This window comes from Rattus norvegicus, chromosome 1 (assembly GCF_036323735.1).
Source record: "Rattus norvegicus strain BN/NHsdMcwi chromosome 1, GRCr8, whole genome shotgun sequence".
In the NCBI taxonomy this organism is placed as follows: Eukaryota; Metazoa; Chordata; class Mammalia; order Rodentia; family Muridae; genus Rattus; species Rattus norvegicus.
In genome coordinates, this window is record NC_086019.1 from 169,449,194 (window position 1) to 169,474,913 (window position 25,720).

Below are 25,720 nucleotides of genomic sequence, written 5' to 3' on the forward strand. Positions count from 1 at the left end.
CTTTCCCTCTGACTCCAACTCACACAGAGCACTGTACACTTGCATATCTTCCTACGGATTTTCTCTTTTCTCTGTACTAGGATTCTGCATCAGCTCTGGATGTATTAATCAAGCACCCATTTTGTGGTTGCCATGTACCATGAAACTCATGACTTCACTTGTTTGAATGAGCTTAAGATGATGAAACCTTGTGTATTTAACTCTTACTCCAAGAAGACATGCTCTTTTTTTTTTTTATTAACTTAAGTATTTCTTATATACATTTCGAGTGTTATTCCCTTTCCCGGTTTCCGGGCAAACATCCCCCTCCCCCCTCCCCTTCCTTATGGGTGTTCCCCTCCCAACCCTCCCCCCATTGCCGCCCTCCCCCCACCAGTCTAGTTCACTGGGGGTTCAGTCTTAGCAGGACCCAGGGCTTCCCCTTCCACTGGTGCTCTTACTAGGATATTCATTGCTACCTATGAGGTCAGAGTCCAGGGTCAGTCCATGTATAGTCTTTGGGTAGTGGCTTAGTCCCTGGAAGCTCTGGTTGCTTGGCATGGTTGTACATATGGGGTCTCGAGCCCCTTCAAGCTCTTCCAGTTCTTTCTCTGATTCCTTCAACGGGGGTCCTATTCTCAGTTCAGTGGTTTGCTGCTGGCATTCGCCTCTGTATTTGCTGTATTCTGGCTGTGTCTCTCAGGAGCGATCTACATCCGGCTCCTGTCGGTCTGCACTTCTTTGCTTCATCCATCTGTCTAATTGGGTGGCTGTATATGTATGGGCCACATGTGGGGCAGGCTCTGAATGGGTGTTCCTTCAGTCTCTGTTTTAATCTTTGCCTCTCTCTTCCCTGCCAAGGGTATTCTTGTTCCCCTTTTAAAGAAGGAGTGAAGCATTCACATTTTGATCATCCGTCTTGAGTTTCATTTGTTCTAGGCATCTAGGGTAATTCAAGCATTTGGGCTAATAGCCACTTATCAATGAGTGCATACCATGTATGTCTTTCTGTGATTGGGTTAGCTCACTCAGGATGATATTTTCCAGTTCCAACCATTTGCCTACGAATTTCATAAAGTCGTTGTTTTTGATAGCTGAGTAATATTCCATTGTGTAGATGTACCACATTTTCTGTATCCATTCCTCTGTTGAAGGGCATCTGGGTTCTTTCCAGCTTCTGGCTATTATAAATAAGGCTGCAATGAACATAGTGGAGCACGTGTCTTTTTTATATGTTGGGGCATCTTTTGGGTATATGCCCAAGAGAGGTATAGCTGGATCCTCAGGCAGTTCAATGTCCAATTTTCTGAGGAACCTCCAGACTGATTTCCAGAATGGTTGTACCAGTCTGCAATCCCACCAACAATGGAGGAGTGTTCCTCTTTCTCCACATCCTCGCCAGCATCTGTTGTCCCCTGAGTTTTTGATCTTAGCCATTCTCACTGGTGTGAGGTGAAATCTCAGGGTTGTTTTGATTTGCATTTCCCTTATGACTAAAGATGTTGAACATTTCTTTAGGTGTTTCGCAGCCATTCGGCATTCCTCAGCTGTGAATTCTTTGTTTAGTTCTGAACCCCATTTTTTAATAGGGTTATTTGTTTCCCTGCGGTCTAACTTCTTGAGTTCTTTGTATATTTTGGATATAAGGCCTCTATCTGTTGTAGGATTGGTAAAGATCTTTTCCCAATCTGTTGGTTGCCGTTTTGTCCTAACCACTGTGTCCTTTGCCTTACAGAAGCTTTGCAGTTTTATGAGATCCCATTTGTCGATTCTTGATCTTAGAGCGTAAGCCATTGGTGTTTTGTTTAGGAAATTTTTTCCAGTGCCCATGTGTTCCAGATGCTTCCCTAGTTTTTCTTCTATTAGTTTGAGTGTGTCTGGTTTGATGTGGAGGTCCTTAATCCACTTGGACTTAAGCTTTGTACAGGGTGATAAGCATGGATCGATCTGCATTCTTCTACATGTTGCCCTCCAGTTGAACCAGCACCATTTGCTGAAAATGCTATCTTTTTTCCATTGGATGGTTTTGGCTCCTTTGTCAAAAATCAAGTGACCATAGGTGTGTGGGTTCATTTCTGGGTCTTCAGTTCTATTCCATTGGTCTATCTGTCTGTCTCTGTACCAATACCATGCAGTTTTTATCACTATTGCTCTGTAATACTGCTTGAGTTCAGGGATAGTGATTCCCCCTGAAGTCCTTTTATTGTTGAAGATAGCTTTAGCTATCCTGGGTTTTTTGTTATTCCAGATGAATTTGCAAATTGTTCTGTCTAACTCTTTGAAGAATTGGATTGGTATTTTGATGGGGATTGCATTGAATCTGTAGATTGCTTTTGGTAAAATGGCCATTTTTACTATATTAATCCTGCCAATCCATGAGCATGGGAGATCTTTCCATCTTCTGAGGTCTTCTTCAATTTCTTTCCTCAGTGTCTTGAAGTTCTTATTGTACAGATCTTTTACTTGCTTGGTTAAAGTCACACCCAGGTACTTTATATTATTTGGGTCTATTATGAAGGGTGTCGTTTCCCTAATTTCTTTCTCGGCTTGTTTCTCTTTTGTATAGAGGAAGGCAACTGATTTATTTGAGTTAATTTTATACCCAGCCACTTTGCTGAAGTTGTTTATCAGCTTTAGTAGTTCTCTGGTGGAACTTTTGGGATCACTTAAATATACTATCATAAGGAAGACATGTTCTTATAGGGATGACATTACTCCCTGCTTTAGATTCTTAGCAAAATAAAGGCAAGGACATATATGAAAAGGATAGTTCAACATCCAAAATATCCCCCAAGGGATGTCTCTTTTTTAGTATATAATATGTTGGCAGACATACTAAGGTTAAGACTTCACACAACCTCTTTAACCTTCCTAAGATGAGATGAGAATCTGAGGTCTGAAGTATAAAGGAAATGAGACACAGAGTTTTCAGGTAACTCTGGGGAATTATAGTCTGCTCCATACTCCTTAGACAAGCACTACAGATGAGCCTTTATACCCCCTCCATTCAGGGGTCATTTAAAGGGGGGTAAAACAGAGGACTCAAACTATTCCAATATTGTTTTCTCTAAAAAACTCTGAGATGAGTGTTTTCTTTTAAATAGGGTATTTATTTAAAGAGTCCTACAACTATCCAAACCAATTTCTCTCCTGTTGTTACCCAGGTATTGTCCCTGCCTTACTCAGGTCTGGTCTCACATAAAATCGTGGGACTCTTTAAGTGGCACCGAGGAACTAAGCGCTAGAATCATGAGAAAAACATTCGGTCTCAACTTTTCTACCAGGATCTCAGTCATCCCAGAATGGACATTCATGCTGAATGCATACTGTGTAGGGACTTGGATCTATGAGGCTTCTTTCTAGGATGAAGGCTCTGATGCCTTAAAGACTGTCTATAGAACTAGACAAGAATGATAATATCTAGCTGGAGAAATGAGCTGTTTCGAGTCTGCCCATGGTGCCTATTTTAAGATTTCAGGCGTCTTTCATATCATCTGCATGGCATGGAGTCTCTGAAAATGGAAGTGTACTGAGACAGTTGCCTCTCCTAGAAGGTCAAGATGTAGTTTTTTCTTCCCCAGCCTCTCCTCTTGACTCGTATGGAATAATACTAGCTTAGCTGAACATTGACAGTGCATCTTTTTCTTCCTTAGACTACAGCAGCCTACAAGATGCCATCCAGAACAGTCTTCAGGCTCTATTCAAGATCCTAGCCATCCAAAAGTCAGGACAGTTGCATAAAATAGCTTTAGAGTGGGTGACCATCATGTATGACCTGGGTGAGTACAGGGCTCTAGTTGGGTGGGTGGGTGGAACACAATGTGGGCTGGCCCAGAGGATAACAGGTGATCATTGGATAGAAGATGTGAGTAACTTCCCAATGTCAGATGATAATCTGAGAAGACAAAGTAAGTATTTTTCTAAGACAGAGTAAGGGCTCCCCAGGCTTTTTCTTGGTTCAATGACACCAGGTCTTTATTTCTAGTGAATGTTTTACTTCTTCTAATAACTCCTTGGGTTATGCTGAACAGTTTGTTTCTGTTGGGCTAATGGGTCACTGGAGAGGTCAGGTGTATGCTGGACCCACTCGAAGGTATTAGAACCATAGAATCTCTCTCAAATATTTCTCTGACTGCTTAACACAGGTGCCCTGCTGGAAGTATGGGTGTCTTTCCAGCAGAAGTGGATTTTTCTGAACAAAGTTCTTCATGAGATGGAGATCGAATTTCCTGCTGCTGAGCTGGTAGGGAAGGGAATTAAAGCAGACTGGGCAAGTGCTCCTGAGTATCAGGGCTTGGGATGAAAGAGTGGCTGTCACACTCCCCTCACTTACCACCTTTCTTACCACAGAATGCTCGTTTCAAAGTCATGGATGATCAGTATCGGACTCTAATGCGAATCTCTGTGGCTGATCCAATGGTTCTGTCACTTATAGTGCCCAATACCAAGAGGAGCCCTTACTTCCAAGGTCAGCATCTACAGCACCTATTGAAAGTAGGATCAGTAGAGCTGGAGGCCATCATCATGGGTCTGGAGGATGTCCTCTATGGGGTACGTGCCAACTTCCCCCGCCTTTTCTTCCTCAGTGACAGTGAACTGGTGGCCCTGCTGGCTTCCCCTCTAGATACCTCTGAGGCCAAGCCATGGGCACAGCGTTGTTTTCCTTACATTAAAGCTGTGAACTTCAGGTCCAAATCAACTAATAAGGAAAATAATGACAAGGATTCAAAGTCAAGTATAGAGACTGTGGAGACAATTTCTGTGCTAGGAGCATGTGGAGAGGAAGTGAAGCTTCAGGAGCCCCTTCCTCTGTATCCAGACCTTCCTAAGTGGCTGGCCTCTTTGGAGACCTGTCTACGGCTTGTAGTAGTGAACCTGCTCCAGAGCTGTGTGGCCACCCGCCTTGCTCAAGGCCCATCCCTCATTAAGGCATTGAAGGCAATGCCTCAACAAAGACAGATGTCCACGCAACTGTATGTCCAGCATTGGCTAGATGCAGTGCAAGTTTTTCCATGGCAGTGCATACTGGTGGCAGAGGAGATAGTGTGGCGAGCCGAGATGGAGGAGGCTCTGCTTGAGTCAAAGACTATGCGCCTGAGTTCCGTACATGTACGCAATCTTGAGGTCCTGGTACAATTTATACGATCTCAGAGGAGCTCTCAGGGTGAACAACCTCTGCCTTCTGTTCGCCAGACTAGTCTATTCAGTTCCCTGCTGGTCAAGGCAGTGACTCATAGGGATATAGCGCAACTCCTGGAGAAGAACCAGGTCAGTGATCTGACAGACTTCCACTGGGTCCGCCAAATTAAGTATCACCTGGGTTCATCTCACTTGAATCTCAAAAGCCCCCTGCAATGTCTTACGACTACTGCATCTACTGAGGAGCCCTCTGTGTCACCAGCTGCATGCTGGATAGATGTGCTTGGCCGGTCCTTCTTGTACAATTATGAGTACATGGGGCCCAAACTGGGGCCTCTACCTAGCCTGATGCATGAGCGGCAAGTGTTTATTCTCTTATTGGCCTTGAATGAGGTGGCCTATGGGGCCGTACTGGGCAGGGATGGTCTGGGCAAGGCAGAAACTGTGAATAGCCTGGCATGGGCCCTGGGCCGCCAGCTGGTAATAATGCCCTGCTTGCCCCAGATAGAGTTCCGATGTCTGAGCAATTACCTGAATGGTGCCCTTCAGTGTGGGGCCTGGCTGCTGTTAGAGAATGTTCACCAACTACCTTCTGGCCTGCTTTCTGCCCTGGGCCAGCGTCTGGATGAACTGCACCATCTTTACGCCCCACTATATCAGAAAGCTTCCAAAAACATCAGTACCATAAACCCTACTAAACACCTACTCCTTGGTGCTGGTTTCTTTGAGAAGCATCAAGTGTCCGTACGTCTTGGCTTTGGCTGTTTCCTGACATTTCATTCCCTGAGTCCTGATGTGCCTGCCAATCTGCATCTGCTACTGCGTCCTGTGGCATTGGCATTCCCAGACCTGCAGCGAGTGGCAGAGCTGCAACTGCTGGGAGCAGGGGTACGGGATGCCTCCAGAATGGCTACTCGCCTATCCAAATTATTTTCCCTAGAACGTGAGCTGGTGTCTGGGACCTTGCCCAGCCGCTTGCCACTGCTCAAACAGGTACTGGAAAACACAATAGAGACACTAAATGCATCTGAAGAAAACAAGTCCCAGCAACCCCACAACCTAGCTGCTGCTGAGGAGGCTGCGCTACTGCGTGCCCTGTTGCATTCACCACTGTTCACCATTCTTGATGGGCTCCGCCTACAAAAGCTCCAAGAACTGCTCTGTGGGATTTTTCCTAATGCTAGTCATGTGCTGGCAGAGCCTGTGTGCCACAGGCTGATGAAGTCAGTAGTGGTGGAAGAACTCCAGCAGTTAGGCCTGTTTCCCACCCTTAACACATTGACGTCTCTGGAGCAGCTCAGTGAGGCCCTGAGCAAGGCCTCTGGCATTCTGCTCCTGGGTACTGCAGGCAGTGGCAAGAGTACTTGTTGGAAGAGCTTATTTAAGATTCAGAATCGTCTGGCAGCCATGGAACATACCTCAACCAAGGGTTTCCAATCTGTGGAAACTGTCCACCTATATCCTAGTGTGCTCACTTCCCAAGAATACCTAGGATGGTCAGAAGGTTCCTCCTGGCGCTATGGTATATTTACTAAGCTCCTTCATGCTGCCCCTTATTGTAAGACTGTAGGCTCAGAAGAGAAGTCAGAAAGATTCACAGGGATCCAGCAATGGATAATATGCGATGGGGCTCCTAATCATGCATGGTTAGACTCCATCACTTGCCTCCTGGCTGACCCTCCCCAGTTGAGTCTCCCAAATGGTCAACAGATAGCACGGCCCCTAGGTACCTTTTTCTTGATAGAGGTAGCAGAGGCAGCAGGTATGTCTCCTACAGTGTTAGGCCGGTGTGCTCTCGTCTGGTGTTGTGGGGAACAGACTTGGCAGTCCATGCTTAGTGTCTTGATAACATCTCTGCCTCATGAATACCACCTACAGCAAGAGACAATCGTGCAGTTCAACCACTTAGCTGAAGTACTAGTGCCTTCAGTGTTCCGATTCCTTACCCGCATAGGTGCTAGTTCTCAGCTACAGGTACATGGACATCAGGCTGTTTGCCCAGGTGTGGCAGAAGTCACCAGCCTGATCCGCATCTTGCGTGCTCTACTTGACCCCCATCTACACTTATTCGAGGAAGAGAAGCCACACACAAAAGGTAGGAAGGTAAAAAGGTTGGCTTTTGAGAGAGCTGGGATCTTCAGGGTAACTGGGTTATATCTGGGTTAACCACAAGCATGGGTTCTTTGGTGAAGCTGATCCAGGGAACTAAAGGTGAAGAGAATGTAACCAACCTCTGTTCTTCCCTCCATCTTCTTTTTCCTATGTGGATTCCTATTCTGACCTTGACCATTGCAGAGGACTTTAGTGGCACTGATCTTGTGACCCAAAACTTCATATCTTCAAAAAGCAAGGCCCAGTCTGACCGCATCAGTGTGTATAAAAAGGAGAGGAGACATTTGCTGGCTATCAGTAGCTTTCTTTTTGCCATAATCTGGGGCTTTGGAGCCCACCTTTCCTCCAGGTACTATGATAATGGGAGGTGTGGTGTAGAAAGTGCTGAGGCAGACTGACCTGTGGGAACTAAAAGTCATGGTATATTACAGTGGGGACATGGTAGAGTAGATGAATGTCATAGATGTAACTTTTATGACTGTCTTTTACCTGTGTGTCCTCTGAGCAGACACTGGCCTCTCTTTGATGACTTCATGAGGAAGGCTATTAGTTCCCTGCCCAACTATCCCGAGCCACCTCCTTCAGCCTTGGTGTTTGATCTACATATAAACCTTGAAGATGGAACACTGGTTCCCTTCACTGGCCAGTACCTGAGCACCCATGTCAAAAGAAGTCTGGGTTCTTTCCAGCCCTCTTCTCAGGTATGAAGACAGAAAATAATTTGAATTGAGGCTTAAGAAGCTAGTAGCCAGGGGTTGGGGATTTAGCTCAGTGGTAGAGCACTTGCCTAGCAAACACAAGGCCCTGGGTTCGGTCCCCAGCTCCAAAAAAAAAAAAAAAAAAAAGAGAAAAAAAAGAAAAAAAAGAAGAAGAAGCTAGTAGCCAATATTTGAGATCACCCCAAAACCCACCTATGCCCATATTTTTGATACTTCCAAAATTACGAAAACACACAACCTGTTTTTTTTTATTGGATATTTTCTTTGTTTACATTTCATATGTTACCCCCTTTCCTGGTTTCCCCTCCAGAAGCTCCCTATCCCATCCACCCTCCCCCTGATTCTATGAGAGTGCTCCCCTACCCATCCATGCACTCCCTCCCATCTCCCTGCCCTGGCACTTTCCTACACCGGGTCATCGAACTTACACAGGACCAAGGTCCTCTTCTCCCATTGATGCCCAGCAAGGCCATCCTCTTCTGCATATGCACCTGTAGCCATGGGTTGCTCTATGTATACTCTTCAGTTGGTGGTTTATTCCCTGGGAGCTCTGGGAGGGGGTTGGTTGGTTGGTTGATATTGTTGTTCTTCCTATGGATTGCAAACCCCTTTACCTCCTTCAGTCCTTTTCCAAACTCCTCCATTGGGGACCCCGTGGTCAGTCCAATGGTTGGCTGCAAGCATCCACCTCTGTATTTGTCAGGTTCTGGCAGAGCTTCTCAGGAGATACCCATATCTGGCTCCTGTAAGCAAGCACTTCTTGGCATGCACAATAGTGTCTGGGTTTGGTGTCTTTATATGGGATGGATCCCCAGGTGGGGCAGTCTCTGGATGGCCTTACATTCAGACTCTGCTCCACATTTTGTCTCCATATTTCCTGCCTTGAATATTTTGTCCTCCCTTCTAAGATGGAATGAAGCATCCACACTTGGTCGTCCTTCTGGCGCTTCGTGTGGTCTGTGGATTGTATCTTGGGTATTCCGAGCTTTTGGGCTAACATCCACTTGTCAGTGAGTGCATACCATGTGGGTTCTTTTGTGAGTGGGTTACCTCACCCAGGATGATATTTTCTAGTTCCACCCATTTGCCTATGAATTTCATGAAGGCTTTGTTTTTAGTAGCTGAGCAGTACTCCATTGTGTAGATGTACCACATTTTCTGTATCCATGTTCATGTTGAAGGGCATCTGGGTTCTTTCAGCTTCTGGCTATAATAAATAAGGCTGCGATGAACATAGTAGAGCATGTGTCTTTGTTGTATGTTGGAGCATCTTTTGGGTATATATCCAGGAGTGGTATAGCTGGGTCCTCAGGTAGTACTACATCCAATTTTCTGAGGATCCTCCAGACTGATTTCTAGAATGGTTGTACCAGCTTGCAATCCCACCAAAAATGGAGGAGTGTTTCTCTTTCTCCACATCCTCGCCAGCATCTGCTGTCACCTGAGTTTTTGATCTTAGCCATTCTGACTGGTGTGAGGTGAAATCTCAGGGTTGTTTTGGTTTGCATTTCCCTGGTGACTAAGGATGTTGGACATTTCTTTAGGTGCTTCTCAACCATTCAACATTCCTTACTGTGAATTCTTTGTTTAGCTCTGAACTCCATTTTTTAATAGGGTTATTTGATTCTCTGGAGTCTAACTTCTTGGGTTCTTTCTATATATTGGATATTAGCCCTCTATCTGATGTAGGATTGGTAAAGATCTTTCCACAGTCTGTTGGTTGCCGTTTATCCTAATGACAGTGTTCTTTGCCTTACTGAAGCTTGGCAATTTTATGAGGTCCCATTTGTTGATTCTTGATCTTAGAACATAAGGTATTGGTGTTCTATTTAGGAAATATTCCCCTGTGTCCATGTGTTCGAGGAACTTCCCCATTTTCTCTTCTATTAGTTTGAGTGTGTCTGCTTTTATGTGAAGGTTCTTGATCCAATTGGACTTGAGCTTTGTACAGGGTGATAATTAGGGATCAATCTCCATTCTTCTACATGCTGACCTCCAGTTGAACCAGCACCATTTGTTGAAAGTGCTATTTTTTTTCTACTGGATGGTTTTAGCTCCTTTGTCAAAGATCAAGGGACCATAGGTGTGTGGGTTCATTTTTGGGTCTTCAATTCTATTCCATTGACCTACCTGCCTGTCTCTGAACCAATATCTACAGTTTTTATCACTATTACTCTGTAATACAGCTTGAGGTCAGGGATGATGATTCCCCCAGAAGTTCTTTTATTGTTGAGAAAAGTTTTTGCTTTTTGTTATTCCAAAGGAATTTGAAAATTGTCCTTTCTAACTCTATGAAGAATTGAGTTGGAATTTTGATGGGGATTGCATAGAATCTGTAGATTGTTTTTGGCAAACTGGCAATTTTTGCTCTATTAATCCTGCCAATCCATGAGCAAGGGAGGTCTTTCTATCTTCTGAGATCTTCTTCAGTTTCTTTCTTCAGAGAATTGAAGATCTTGTCATACAGGTCTTTCACTTGCTTGGTTTGAGTTACGCCGAGGTACTTTATGTTATTTGTGACTATTGTGAAGCGTGTCATTTTCCTAATTTCTTTCTCAGCCTGTTTATCCTTTGAGTAGAGAAAGGCTACTGAATTGTTTGAGTTAATTTTCTACCCAGTCACCCAGTCACTTTCTGAAGTTGTTTATCAGGTTTAGGAGTTCTCTGGTGGAACTTTTGGGGTCACTTAGGTATACTATCAGATCATCTGCAAATAGTGATATTTTGACTTCTTCCTTTCCAGTTTGTATCCCTTTGACCTCCTTTTGTTGTCTGATTGCTCTGGCTAGGATTTTAAGTACTATATTGAAGAAGTAGGGAGAGAGTGAGCAGCTCTGTCTAGTGCCTCATTTCAGTGGGTTTGCTTTAAGTTTCTCTCCATTTAGTTCGATGTTGGCTCCTGGTTTGCTGAATACTGTTTTTATTATGTTTAGATATGGGCCTTGAATTCCTGATCTTTCCAAGACTTTTATCATGAATTGGCTGGCGTTGAATTTTGTCACATGCTTTCTCAGCATCTAATGACATCATCATGTGGTTTTTCTCCTTTGAATTTGTTTACATAGTGGATTATGTTTATGAATTTCTGTATATTGAACCATCCCTGCATCCCTGGGATGAAGCCTATTTGATTGTGATGGATGATCATTTTGATGTGCTCTTGGATTTGGTTTGCCAGAATTTATTTATTTTTATTAACTTGAGTATTTCTTATATACATTTCGAGTGTTATTCCCTTTCCCGGTTTCCGGGCAAACATCCCCCTCCCCCCTCCCCTTCCTTATGGGTGTCCCCCTCCCAACCCTCCCCCCATTGCCGCCCTCCCCCCAACAGTCTAGTTCACTGGGGGTTCAGTCTTAGCAGGACCCAGGGCTTCCCCTTCCACTGGTGCTCTTACTAGGATATTCATTGCTACCTATGAGGTCAGAGTCCAGGGTCAGTCCATGTATAGTCTTTAGGTAGTGGCTTAGTCCCTGGAAGCTCTGGTTGCTTGGCATTATTGTCCATAAGGGGTCTCGAGCCCCTTCAAGCTTTTCCAGTTCTTTCTCTGATTCCTTCAACGGGGATCCCGTTCTCAGTTCAGTGGTTTGCTGCTGGCATTCACCTCTGTATTTGCTGTATTCTGGCTGTGTCTCTCAGGAGCGATCTACATCCGGCTCCTGTCACTCTGCACTTCTTTGCTTCATCCATCTTGTCTAATTGGATGGCTGTATATGTATGGGCCACATGTGGGGCAGGCTCTGAATGGGTGTTCCTTCAGTCTCTGTTTTAATCTTTGCCTCTCTCTTCCCTGCCAAGGGTATTCTTGTTCCCCTTTTAAAGAAGGAGTGAAGCATTCACATTTTGATCATCCGTCTTGAGTTTCATTTGTTCTAGGCATCTAGGGTAATTCAAGCATTTGGGCTAATAGCCACTTATCAATGAGTGCATACCATGTGTGTTTTTCTGTGATTGGGTTACCTCACTCAGGATGATATTTTCCAGTTCCAACCATTTGCCTACGAATTTCATAAAGTCGTTGTCTTTGATAGCTGAGTAATATTCCATTGTGTAGATGTACCACATTTTCTGTATCCATTCCTCTGTTGAAGGGCATCTGGGTTCTTTCCAGCTTCTGGCTATTATAAATAAGGCTGCGATGAACATAGTGGAGCACGTGTCTTTTTTATATGTTGGGGCATCTTTTGGGTATATACCCAAGAGAGGTATAGCTGGATCCTCAGGCAGTTCAATGTCCAATTTTCTGAGGAACCTCCAGACTGATTTCCAGAATGGTTGTACCAGTCTGCAATCCCACCAACAATGGAGGAGTGTTCCTCTTTCTCCACATCCTCGACAGCATTTGCTGTCCCCTGAGTTTTTGATCTTAGCCATTCTCACTGGTGTGAGGTGAAATCTCAGGGTTGTTTTGATTTGCATTTCCCTTATGACTAAAGATGTTGAACATTTCTTTAGGTGTTTCGCAGCCATTCGGCATTCCTCAGCTGTGAATTCTTTGTTTAGTTCTGAACCCCATTTTTTAATAGGGTTATTTGACTCCCTGCGGTCTAACTTCTTGAATTCTTTGTATATTTTGGATATAAGGCCTCTATCTGTTGTAGGATTGGTAAAGATCTTTTCCCAATCTGTTGGTTGCCTTTTTGTCCTAACCACTGTGTCCTTTGCCTTACAGAAGCTTTGCAGTTTTATGAGATCCCATTTGTCGATTCTTGATCTTAGAGCATAAGCCATTGGTGTTTTGTTTAGGAAATTTTTTCCAGTGCCCATGTGTTCGAGATGCTGCCCTAGTTTTTCTTCTATTAGTTTGAGTGTATCTGGTTTGATGTGGAGGTCCTTAATCCACTTGGACTTAAGCTTTGTACAGGGTGATAAGCATGGATCGATCTGCATTCTTCTACATGTTGACCTCCAGTTGAACCAACACCATTTGCTGAAAATGCTATCTTTTTTCCATTTGATGGTTTTGGCTCCTTTGTCAAAAATCAAGTGACCATAGGTGTGTGGGTTCATTTCTGGGTCTTCAATTCTGTTCCATTGGTCTATCTGTCTGCCTCTGTACCAATACCATGCAGTTTTTATCACTATTGCTCTGTAATACTGCTTGAGTTCAGGGATAGTGATTCCCCCTGAAGTCCTTTTATTGTTGAGGATAGTTTTAGCTATCCTGGGTTTTTTGTTATTCCAGATGAATTTGCAAATTGTTCTGTCTAACTCTTTGAAGAATTGGATTGGTATTTTGATGGGGATTGCATTGAATCTGTAGATCGCTTTTGGTAAAATGGTTTGCCAGAATTTTATTGAGTATTTTTGCATCGATATTCATAAGGGAAATTGGCCTGAAGTTCTCTTTCTTGTTGGGTCTTTGTGTGGTTTAGGTATAAGCTTCATAGAAGGAATTTGGTAGTGCTCTTTCTGTTTCTATTTTGTGGAATAGTCTGAAGAGTATTGGTATTAGGCCTTCTTTGAAGGTCTGATAGAATTCTGCAGTAAACCCATCTGGTCCTGGGCTTTTTTTTTTTTTTTTGGTTGGGAGATTTTTAATGACTTCTTTTATTTCTTTAGGGGTTATGGGACTGTTTAGATGGTTTATCTGATCCTGATTTAACTTTGCTACCCAGTATCTGTCTAGAAATTTGACCACTTCCTCCAGATTTTCCAGTTTGTTGAATATATGCTTTTGTAGTCGGATCCAATAATTTTTTTGAATTTTCTCAGTTTCTGCTTTATGTTTCCCTTTTTATTTCTGATTTTGCTTAATTTGGATACTATATGCCCTTTGGTTAGTCTGGCTAAGGGTTTATTTATCTTGTTGATTTTCTCAAGGAACTAGCTCCTGGTTATTTGATTCTTTGTTTAGCTCTTTTTGTATCTACTTGATTGATTTCAGCCCTGAATTTGATTATTTCCTGCTGTCTACTCCTCTTGGGTGTATTTGCTTCTTTTTGTTCTAGAGCTTTCAGGTGTGCTGTCAAGCTGCTAATGTATGCTTTCTCCAGTTTCTTTTTGCAGGCACTCAGAGCTATGATTTCCTCTTAGCAGTGCCTTCACTGTGTCCCATAACTTTGTGTATGTTGTGCCTTAATTTTCATTAAACTCTAAAATGTCTTTAATTTCTTTCTTGGCATTTATTTCATTGAGTAGAGCATTGTTCAGTTTCCATGTGCATGTGGGCTTTCTGTTTTTGTTATTGAAGATCAGCCTTAGTCCATGATGATCTGACAGGAAGCCTGGGATTATTTCTATGTCCTTGTATCTGCTGAGGCCTGTTTTATGAAAGAGTATATGGTCAGTTTTGAAGAAGGTCCATGAGGTGCTGAGAAGGTATATTCTTTTGTTTTATGATGAAATGTTCTATAAATATCTGCTAAGTCCATTTGGTTTATAATTTCTGTTAGTTTCTCTGTCTCTGTTTAGTTTCTGTTTCCACGATCTGTCCATTCATGACAGTGGGGTGTTGAAGTCTCTCACTATTATTGTGTGAGGTGCAATGTGTGCTTTGAGCTTTAGTAAGTTTCCTTTTATGAATGTAGGTGCCCTTGCATTTGGAGCATAAGATATTCAGGATTGGGAGTTCATCTTGGTGGATTTTTCCTTTGATGAATATGAAGTGTTCTTATTTTTTTGATTACTTTTGATTGAAAGTTGATTTTATTCGATATTTGAATGGCTACTCCAGTTTGTTTCTTGGGACCATTTGCTTGGAAAAAAATTTCCCAGCCTTTTATTCTGAGGTAGTGTCTGTCTTTGTCACTGAGATGTGTTTCCTGTATGCAGCAAAATTCTGGGTCCTCTTTATGTATCCAGTCTATTAGTCTATCCCTTTTTATTGAGGAATTGAGTCTATTGATGTTAAGAGATATTTAGGAATAGTGATTGTTGTTTCCTGTTATTTTTGTTGTTAGAGGTGAATTATGTTTATGTGTCTTTCTTCTTTTGGGTTCATTGCAAGATTATTTTCTTGCTTTTCCTAGGGTGTACTTTCCCTCCTTGTGTTGGAGTTTTCCATCTATTATCCTTTTTAGAGCTGGATTTGTTGAAAGATACTGTGTAAAATTTGGTTTTGTCATGGAGTATCTTGGTTTCTCCATCTATGTTAATTAAGAATTTTTTGGATATAGTAGCTTGTGCTGGCATTTGTGTTCTCTTAGTGTCTGTATGATATCTGCCCAGGATCTTCTGGCTTTCATAGTCTCTTTTGACAAGTATGGTGTAATTCCAATAGTTCTGCCTTTATATGTTACTTGACCTTTTTCCCTTACTGCTTTTAATATTCTTTCTTAGTTTTGTGTGTTTGGTAGTTTTGACTATTATGTGATGGGAAGAATTTCTTTTCTGGTCCAATCTATTTGGAGTTCTTTAGGATTCTTGTATGTTTATGGACATATCTTTCTTTAGGTTAGGAATGTTTTCTTTTATAATTTTGTTGAAGGTATTTACTGGCCCTTTAATTTGGAAGTCTTTGCTCTCTTCTACACCTACTATCCTTAGGTTTGATCTTCTCATTATATCCTGGATTTCCTGGATGTTTTGGGTTAGGAGCTTATTGAATTTTACATTGTCTTTGACAGTTATGTCAATGTTTTCTATGGTATCTTCTCCCCCTGAGATTCTCTCTTCTATCTCTTGTATTCTGTTGGTGATGCTTGAGTCTATTACTCCTGATCTCTTTCCTATGTTTTCTACCTCCAGGTCTGTCTCCCTTTATGATTTCTTTGTTTCTTTTTCCATTTTTAGATCCTGGGTGGTTTTGCTCAAGTCCTTTATCTTTTTACCTGTGTTGTACTGTATTTCTTTATGAGTGTTATTTATGTTATTCTTTAAGTCCTATAACATCACCATGAGATTTGAATTTAAATCCCAAATCTTGCTTTTCTGGTGTGTTGGGGTATCTTGGACTTTATGTGGTGGGAGAACTGGGTTCTGATGATGCCAAATAGACTTAGTTTCTGTTGCTTACCTTCTTGTGCTTGCCTCTTGCCATTTTGTTATCTCTAGTGTTAGTTGGTCTTGCTGTCTCTGAGTGGATCCTGTGATCTTAGGTGTATTAGCACACTTTGGAGACCAGCTCTCTCCAGGTGGGATTTGGTTCCAGAGAGCTGTGCCACAAGGTTAACTCCATGGTGCACAGATGGAGACTACTTGTTCTTTAATTATGGCTTTATAGAGAAGTTCCCTAGACCTAAGTTTTGGCTTGATTGTTGTCCTATCTGGAACTGTCATACTAAGCCTGTTTCCTTGCCTGCAGGTGGAACAGCTTTTGTATGTGGTGGACCTACTTCTGTCAAATGGACAGCCAGTACTGCTTGCTGGAGAGATAGCAACAGGGAAGTCAGCTTTTGTGGAGGTGCTGGTGGAGCCAAATCACCCTACCATTCACAGACCCATTAACCCTGCCTTAAATTCTGCTCACCTTCGTAACCTGCTGAGCAGAGCAGTCCATGGCCAAACACAAGCTGGCTCATTTGTTGGGCCTCATCAGGACTCCAAAGGCTCTATCCTTTTCCTGATGGAAGATTTGCACCTGGCTGCTTTTGGTAAGGAGCTGGGAGGGGAAATGAAGGGAAAACTTCTGTCATCTCATACTTAAATCCATGGCAGTATTCATTGATTCAAACATATGCCTGCAGATCAAAATAATGCCAAAGAAATCAAATTATTATCTAATTGTACATGTTCTCTCAAAGCTTCACCCACAATCTCTTTGCCTGGACTGATAATTTTTATCTCTAAATCAGACATATTTCTTAAATGCAGACCTATTTATCCAAGTACCTATTGTACATCTCTTTCGTGAGAGCTCATTGACTCCTCATGTCCTGTCCTGGCCTCATCATGCCCTCCCAAATTGCTCCTGTGTTTCTAAATAACATATCTCACCATCCAACTGGTTAGTTAAGCTATAATAACCTTTAAAAAGTTTTAAAAACATTTACTGTATATGTATGTGCATGAGGCAGGGCATGCCAATATTCCATGTGTGGATGTGAGAGGAGAAACTTGAGGGAGTCCTCCTTTCCATGGGGGTTGAAGTAGTGATTGAACTCATGTTACCAGGCTTGGTCCTAAGTGTCCTTACCCACTAAGTCATCCTGCTGGCCCCCATGACAGGACTCTTGTTGACGTCTCTTCCTCTTTGATTAATGTCCACTCCAATGTATGTCAATTATATCTCCTAAATACCATTGGGCAGGCTTATTGGTTTAGTGGTAGATAATGCCTTGAGCACTGACATATGGTGTGTGAAGCCTGTTGTGACCAGGCATTCTCTGTGTTTCTACACTCTGCTCTCACCAGACTCAAGCAGCCCTGAAGATGCTGCCCTCTGCTCCCTTGCTTTAGCTCATCTGGCAAAAATCCTAAGTATTCTTCCTAAATCATCAAGACAGTAGCATCCCTAGAAGCCTAAGCCCCCAGGCTGGGTTAGATATCCATACTAATCTGTGTATAGATAACAGCCTGATTTTATGGTTATATGCACATTTGTCTTTTTGTCACATTCTGAGTTACATGAGGGCATGAATCTGCCTTGTTCGTTTTGGAAGAAAGAACTAAAAATTTGTATTCATTTTCCCAATAAATATTTCCCAATAAATACTGAAGTACTGGGTGGCTTGTCAGATCATATATTAAAGTCTGTAGTGGTATGTAGAAAACTTGAACCAGGTGTATTAATGCTATTAAAAATGGAGTGCTAAAATTTACTATCTCTTCCATGCTTTATGATATCCTTAATGTTTATAAAAACATAGAATATGTATGTATATGCATTTATTTTTATGTGTTTGAGTAGTTTTCTGAATGTATGTATATATACCACATGTGTGCCTGCTGCCTGTAAAAGCTAGAAAAGAGCATCAGATCCCCTGGAACTAGAGTTACAGACTATTGTGAGCTGTTATGTGAATGTTAAAACTAGAGCCTGGGTCCTCTGGAATAGCAGCCAATGCTCTTAGTCACTGTGCCACCTCTCTAGCCTCAGATGGAGGGGAGGGGGAGACTTTTGTAAAACTGTGACTTTAAAATGGAATAAGTTAATGGTATAGAGAATGTTAGGTAGCTAGAGAGTTGGCTTAGTGGTTAAGAACTCTTGCTGCTCTTTCAGAGGACCTGGATTCAGTTCTCAGCATCCACACTGGGTAGTTTGCAAACCTGTAACTACAACTCCAGGAAAAAATGATGCCCTCTTTTGACCTCTGTGGGGTACCCATACTAATACACACAGACAAATAGAGACACACACTCAGACACACACACAATAATAAAATAAATCTCAAAGAAGAAAACACGGGTGCATTTCATAACTTGACTGAAATACCCTAGCTACTAAGTATCAGAATTAATATTAAAATCCAATTCTATTTTGTTCTAAATCTATCATTCTTTTTAACCATATTTTGGCCATTATGCTGAATTTAAATATATGTTATAGACAATGGAAGGAGTAAGGCAGGCATAGTAAGATTGAAAAGATTGCAAACAACATGAGAGAGAGAGAGAGAGAGAGAGAGAGAGAGAGAGAGAGAGAGAGAGAGAAAGAGGAATGTTAGAGTTGCTGCTGTGAAATAGTGTCGTTGGGTGACACTTACCAACCAAAATGCTTCCTGCAAAATTTAAAGAATGACTACATAGGAAGGAAGAGGAAGGGGAAGAGGAAGAAGAGGAGGAAGAGGAGGAAAAGGAGGAGGAAGAGGAGGAAAAGGAGGAAGAAGAACAGGAAGGAGGAGGAGGAAGAGGAGGGAGGAAAAGGAGGAGGAAGAGGAGGAAGAAGAGGAGGGAGGAATAGGAGGAGGAGGGAGAGGGAGGAGGAAGAAGAGGAGGGAAGAGGAAGAAGAGGATGGAGGAAGAGGAGGAAGAAGAGGAGGGAAGAGGAGGAGGAAGAGGAGGAAGAAGAGGGAGGAAGAGGAGGGAAGAGGAGGAGGAAGAGGAGGGAGGAAGAGGAGGAGGAAGAGGAGGGAGGAGGGAGAGGAGGATGGAGGAAGAGGAGGAAGAAGAGGAGGGAAGAGGAGGAGGAAGAGGAGGAAGAAGAGGGAGGAAGAGGAGGGAAGAGGAGGAGGAAGAGGAGGAGGAAGAGGAGGAGGAAGAGGAGGAGGAAGAGGAGGGAGGAAGAGGAGGGAGGAAGAGGAGGAGGAAGAAGAGGAAGAGGAGGAGGAAGAGGGAGGAAGAGGAGGGAAGAGGAGGAGGAAGAGGATGAAGGAAGAGGAGAAAGAAGAGGAGGGAAGAGGAGGAGGAAGAGGAGGAGGAAGAGGATGGAGGAAGAGGAGGAGGAGGAGAAAAAAACAGCATCAGCATTGAGCTGGGCATGGTGGCACATGCCTGTAATTGCAACCTTCAGGAAGGTGAGGTAGGAAGATAAAATCATGAGGCCATCCTGGGCTACACAGTAAGGCTCTGCCAGAAAGAGGAGGAAGAGAGTGAAGAGGAAGAGTTTAATAGACACTGACTCTGGCATGACATACATGTTAGATTTAGCAGCCAAATACTTTAAAACAACTATTAAAGTGTTCAGGGGGCTGGAGAGATGGCTCAGCAGTTACAGTCACTTGTTGCTTTTCCAAAGGATTCAGATTCGGTTCCTAACACCTACATGGCAGCTATCTGTAACTCCAGAAAAGGGCCTGACATCTCATGTCTGTGAGTACCAGGCACACATGTGGTGCACATAGACATGCAAGCAAACATTCACACACAGAAAATAAATAAAACAGTATTCATAGGTGCTTGAGAGATGGCTCAGTGGTAAGAGCATTAGCTGCTCTTTCAGAGGACCTGAGTCAATTCTCAGCACCTCCATGGAAGCACAACCACCTGTAACTCCAGCTCTAGGGGATCTGGCTCCCTCTTCTGGTCTCTGCTAGAACCTGCACATACATGACGTTCTCATAAACGAATAAGATGAATAAAAATCTTAAAAGGAAAAATGTTGAATGCCTTGGTTCAGCAGAGTGGCAGTGATAACGTGGAAATTTGATGTGCAGACAAGAGTGAAGAACATAAAAATATAATGACCATGTGGTTGCATATAAATGACTGTCATTTTCTTCTGTGTTTTCCTTAAAGGATAGCTGGTAGTTAGAACAAATACTACAATGCTGTTAGTGGGGTCGGATATAGGTAGAAGTAAAGTGGAGAGAAAAAAAATTGTAGTAGAGTTGTTCTCTTGTATTTGTCTAAGCAAAATCAAACACATGTCTCCCCCACAAATGTTATGGATAAACCAGCCAAAGCCTGGAACTAACCTCCTTGTGTTAATGGACCTATAAGTTATGTCATTTTCTTTTTTTTATTTTTGACTTTTATTTGATATTTATTTACATTTATTTTTTATTTTTTATTAGATATATTTCTTTACTTACATTTCAGAATATTGTACAATAACATATCAAATTATTCATAAACAAAAACATGTATGAGTGGCAAATGTAGGCTAAGTGAAAGAAAACATATGGTCAAATAGCTGCTCTATGTCTGTATTTGTAAAGCTCTAGAAGAGGCATAGTTGACAGTGATAGAGTCAGTTCAAGGAATAATGTCTACATGGTGGTGGAAGGGGACAATAAAGAGGGGCACAGAGGACCTTTTTAGGGCTAATGAAATCTAAATAGCATGAAAATGGTGGCTTATAGAGCTGTCTACATTGTCAGTACTCACTTCATTTAAACATGTATATTTTGTTTTGCTAAAAATCACCTTTTCCCCCCCTCAGTATTTTCATATCAGGATACAAAGGAGTGGGTTTCATATGCTATTTTCATATGTATCATATGTATTCATATGCATATGTATCTCTATGCTTTGTTCTCGACTCCCTTCCCATTTCCCTCCTTATTCTCCTTGCCTCTCTCTGGTAAATTACATTTTTAAAGTCACTTAAAATTTTATTTATTCATGTGTGTATGTTCATGTATAAGTGCACCACAGCATGTATGTAGAGATCAAAGAACAACTTCTAGGAACTAGTTATCTCTCTCTCTCTTTCTCTCATACAAACACACACACACACACACACACACAAACACACACACACACACACACACACACACACACACACACACACACACACTTCCCAAGCAGCAGGAAGAGTTCCCTTGCTCCAGTGCTGTGCTAAGTACTCCCAGCAATTCTAATGTTTCTACTTCCCATCTTGTAGTATGTGTGCTGGGATTACAAATGCACCTGGCATTATTTTATTGAATTCTAGTTGTTAGGCTTGCTTGGCTAGCACTCCTACTCCCTGCTCCCCCTGTTCCCCTTTTGAGGTAGCCCAGGCTGACTCTGAAGCCACTATGTAGCCGAAGGTGGCCTTCATCCTTCTGTGTCTACCTCCCAGGTCCTGGGATGGAAGGTTCCACTATGACTGAAACAAAGTATAGGTGTTGCATGACTGTGCATTCTTTAATGGAGATGATTTGCACTTTCTAATTGTGATCTGACCCAGTTTCCAACCACCTCAACTTACAAATCTTATTACAGTATTCATAGGTAGGATCTAAGGGAGGAGAGAGAAGACATCACTTTATTTTAGGAATGTGTGGAGAAAGCAACTTACTCAGAGGTTACCTATTGCCAAAACATCAAGTGCACAGAATTCCTTTAGAACTCTGTGTGCTGGTAGTGGTTATGTGGCAGAGACAGGAGATACTTTAATGTAGACTTGCACATGTCCTTAGTGCTGGTCGAATGTTTTTACAGACCCAGAGAAGAGCTGCCAGCCAGTGCTGGAGACTCTGCGGCAGGCAATGGAAGGCACCATCTATTCCCACAACACCTTGGAATTACAGACTCTGCAGCCTACAGTCAACTTTCTTGCCACTGCTACAGTGCCAGGCTACTCCGAGCGCCCACTCTGCCCGCGTCTCTACCGACTCTTCACAGTGTTGGCCCTGAACAGCATGACCCAGGACACCCTGTTGAGTAGGCACGTACCTAGTATCCAAGCCTGGCTTGAGCGCTTCCCCTCTGTGGAGCGGGAGCATACTCTGGCAAGAGCCCTTGTCAGGGCTTCCGTAGAGGCTTGGGAGGCTGTGTGCAATTGCTTCATGCCGTCACCCCTCCACCCACACTACCGCTTTTCCCCACATTCTGTGAGCCATATTCTGGGAAGCCTGCAGCTGCTGCCTACCAGAATGGGTTCACGAGGTTTTGTAGATTCTTTCCATCACCAGGAGCATCTGCGCCGGGTATCCGGCTTGCGTGGAACTCGCCTGACTATCATGATGTCTATGCGTGTCATGGTGCGTCTTTGGTTGCATGAGGCACAAAGAACATTTTGTGACCGGCTGGACAGTGATAGGGAACGTTCTCATTGTGTTAAGCTGCTTCTAGAAGTAGCTCAGAGGGTCTTCTGTAGTGTGCCAGGGTCTGAGTCCTTGGCCAGGGTCTGTGAGGAAGAGGAAGTGGAGGAGGAGAAAGTGCCTGAAGTAGAATCTGAAGAAGAAATAGCCCACTGGGAGATCTTAAGCAACAGTGACAGTGGATCAGAGGAAGAGGAGGATCCATTTGGCCTTCAGGCCACCACAGGGTCGTTCCTCAGTGAGAGCGGTCTAGCACCATTGCCCATAAAGTCAGTAAACAAGGAGAACACAGAAAATGTAAGTCAGGTGGCTCAGCAGTTGGAAGATATAAGGAATTCTAACAGTAAGCTCCAGTCAGAGACACACAAGCGCAAGTGGCAGAGAGCACCACAGACAGACTTAAGTTTACCTTTGTTGCTACCAGTGCTATTGTTCTATCCCCAGGAGAATCCCTCAGACCTGGTGTTCAGTCTGGAGCTTACACTGGGATCTAACTTTGAGAGTCCCAACTTGTACCTGGAACGGCAGTGGGAAAACCTGGAAAAGCAGTTGGCTGCCTCAGCTGTTCAGCTGAAGATGAACTCTGACTTTGCCCAGTGCCATGTGATGGTCCAGCATGTGGCTCGCCTGGTCCGAGTTCTAGCTAGGCCCCGGCAGCATGGTCTATTACTCTCAGAGTTCCGGGGTACTGGGCGCAATACAGCCATCATCCTGGCTTCTAACATTTGTCAGGCTCGCCTTTTTCATCTACCATTTGAATCAGAGGAAGCTGTTTTCCAGTGTCTCCGAGATGCCAGCTGGCATGCTGGCGTATTAAACCAGTCAGTGGCTCTTCTGGTGCCTGATCAAGTGAATGTTGCTACCTTTTGCCAGCTGTTGGCCCTGGCAACCTCAGGTAGCTTCCCTGACCAGTACACAGAAGCAGATCTGGATAACATCGAGGAGCATCTCCCCAAGGAAAACCTTGTGAACAAATACAGCATTAAGAAGGACACAGTACTGAATAGGTAAGGCCCAGAACCCCTCCAAGTCAGTTCTGCTTTTACTCTTTCTTGATCAAAAAGACAAGAGAAAAGGCTATAGGCTTGCATGAGGGTTTAAGGATCACGATTGGAACAGGTGTCTGGGTGTGTAAACAGGTCTAGAGGATGATGACAGTTGAATCCTCCTTGACTTCCAGGTTCTACCAGCAAGTGTGTAGCAACCTCCACATGTTCTTCCTAATGGAAGATGACCAAGTCCAAAAGCAGCTGCCCTCTACCCTTTTCCTGAGTCTCCTTCAACTGACCATTGCCAGTGTTGACCGCTATGAACCCTGGGACCAAGCTTCTCTGGTCAGGGTTGCCCAGTTCCGTCTGGAGAATGATCAGAGTCTACCTCTTGATGATGGTAAGCCACTTTTCATTTGTTCTCACCACTCATCCCAACTGACCAGTAGAGTTCCTGCCCAGGGTGTCTCTCTCATCGTCTTGATCTGATATCTCACTCTTCTCACTCTCCTTGTTTTCTGACTGATATTTTCTACCTTTCTTCCTGAACTGGGAGAAGATCCTTTTCCTTTCTCATTCCCACTCAATCCTACAAGACCAGACCAAAACTATATCCATTGCAGGCTCCTTGAAGTGCCCAGATTTCAAGATCCTAATTCCCAATGTGGCCAACATCATGGCTCGCATTCATGGTTCATCTGCCTATTACCATCAACACATGTGTCCTGCACTGCCACTTGTCACCCCCAGGACCTTCCAGGACTTCTTGGATATGTTCCTGCAGCAGCAGCAGCAGATGGTCCTGCAGATGAGGATGAGGGCCAGGCGGTAAGTGACCCCATCCCTGCAGTTCACTTCCTTCTCCTCTCTTGAGTCCACTCAAGAGGTCTATTTTGTTTCTAGCATCCAATCGGCCCTGAAGACGCTGAGGCTGCTGGTTGAGAGGCACAGTACCCAAACCAGCATGCTCACTGACTTGGAAAAGCAGCTAAAAGGCTCCTACAAAGTAAGAGGAAGAAGATTGTGAGATTTACATAGTTATATCAAAGCAAGAGGACAAAAGAGGGCCTGGGGAATTCTCGGTTTTTTAGAGTCTTCTTTTTCTTGGAGGATCTCTTTAATCCCTGCTGCCTCTCATATTAGAGCCTAGGGCCCAAAGTTTCCCATGATATAGCTCAGACTAAATTGACTTTTGTAACTCAAAAATCTCAAGTGTCTGTCCCTGGATGCCTTTAGTGCCTTGACTCAGTTTGGTATGTCCCCAAGATTCCTGGATTTCTTATCCTCTTCAATGGAACTCATGACAGCCATCTGTTTTCCTAGTGTACCACTTTGTTTTGTATCTTTCTCGCAACCCCCCACCCCCAAAACACCAAATGTATAAGACTGTGCTGAACAATGAAAAATGTGGATGAATATGGCAACAGAGGGACATATAGCAAAGTAACAGAATTGTATTTAAATGGTGTGCTAGACATCAATGTCCTGGATCTCTTTAGTTAGCCTCTGCTGCTAGCTGTCTTCCCTTAGCCCTCTCCTTCCTCCACTTCTAACATTTGCTCATAAGCTCCCTGTTTCTATTTGACTGCTACTCCAAATACAGTTCCATTCTGGCCCCAAAACCAATCTTTTTGCTCTTTAATGCAGAGCCAACACTTTTGAATAAATAAACCTCTTATATCTTGCTAAAAATAGTGGGTGGGAGCTGTTATACCTTCACCAGCCAAATACTCCATTGAGGTTATTTGCACAAAATAGTGAATTTTAATTTTTAATATAATGGCTTTTGAAATAACATTTTGTTTTAGTTTCTTTTGTGTAAGATGTTGAAAAAGGCTCAGGGCCAGCTACTGAGAAGTGAACCAGTGTCACAATCTGAATTAGGTAATCTCTTCAATTTTCTACTAAGCTTTCAGGTCTTGCAGATCCACATACCTCTTCATATCAACATGAGCCATGCTAGCTCCTTATGTTACATGTTTTCCATCAGGTGCTATGTAAATTGTGGCCCATGGAGTTCTCAAGATGCTGGTGTTCTCTTCCTATCCTAGTCATCCGATGATGGACACATTAGACCTCAAGACTTAGATGAATTTAAAAATGGGGACTGGGGGTATTAGAAAGTTCAAAGTAAATAGGAGTCTCCTTTCTCTTATATCCTAAATTCTACTGTCTTGCCTTGGGTCCTACATTTCTAATTATTTCTCAAAATAATTAATATCATGAATTATTGATCTGATTGATCAATATCTATCCTTATATTGCAACATAATACAGCAAGCTCCAAATATAGATAAGAGACATTCATATCTCTGGGGCCATTCTATTAGATCCCTTGGCCATCCACTCAATGGTCCTAATAATGCATTCTTCCAGTGTTTCCCATGCCTCAAAAATGGTACTACCATTCCCATAATCATCTAAGCCAAGTCCCTGGAATCATTCTGCTCTCCTCCAGTTTCTCCTTTCTGATATTCAATGAGTTCATTTA

The 25,720-nt window shown here is 43.1% G+C and overlaps 1 protein-coding gene across 5 annotated transcripts in view; it reads left to right on the top strand.

Annotated features, from left to right (window-relative positions):
• Nucleotides 1-25,720, top strand: part of Dnhd1 (dynein heavy chain domain 1) — an 84,070-nt gene that overhangs the window by 46,579 nt on the left and 11,771 nt on the right. For 4 of the 5 annotated variants that reach the window (XM_008759815.4, XM_063279313.1, XM_039101123.2 and 1 more), the window contains 10 exons: nt 3,633-3,758; nt 4,125-4,222; nt 4,330-7,213; nt 7,414-7,579; nt 7,739-7,931; nt 16,195-16,483; nt 21,639-23,247; nt 23,421-23,629; nt 23,853-24,057; nt 24,133-24,235. In XM_008759815.4, coding sequence (XP_008758037.1) covers nt 3,633-3,758; nt 4,125-4,222; nt 4,330-7,213; nt 7,414-7,579; nt 7,739-7,931; nt 16,195-16,483; nt 21,639-23,247; nt 23,421-23,629; nt 23,853-24,057; nt 24,133-24,235 — 5,882 coding nt within the window. Of the gene's footprint in view, nt 1-3,632; nt 3,759-4,124; nt 4,223-4,329; nt 7,214-7,413; nt 7,580-7,738; nt 7,932-16,194; nt 16,484-21,638; nt 23,248-23,420; nt 23,630-23,852; nt 24,058-24,132; nt 24,236-25,720 lie in introns of those variants that run through there. The other variant, XR_010060730.1, reaches the window with a different exon arrangement.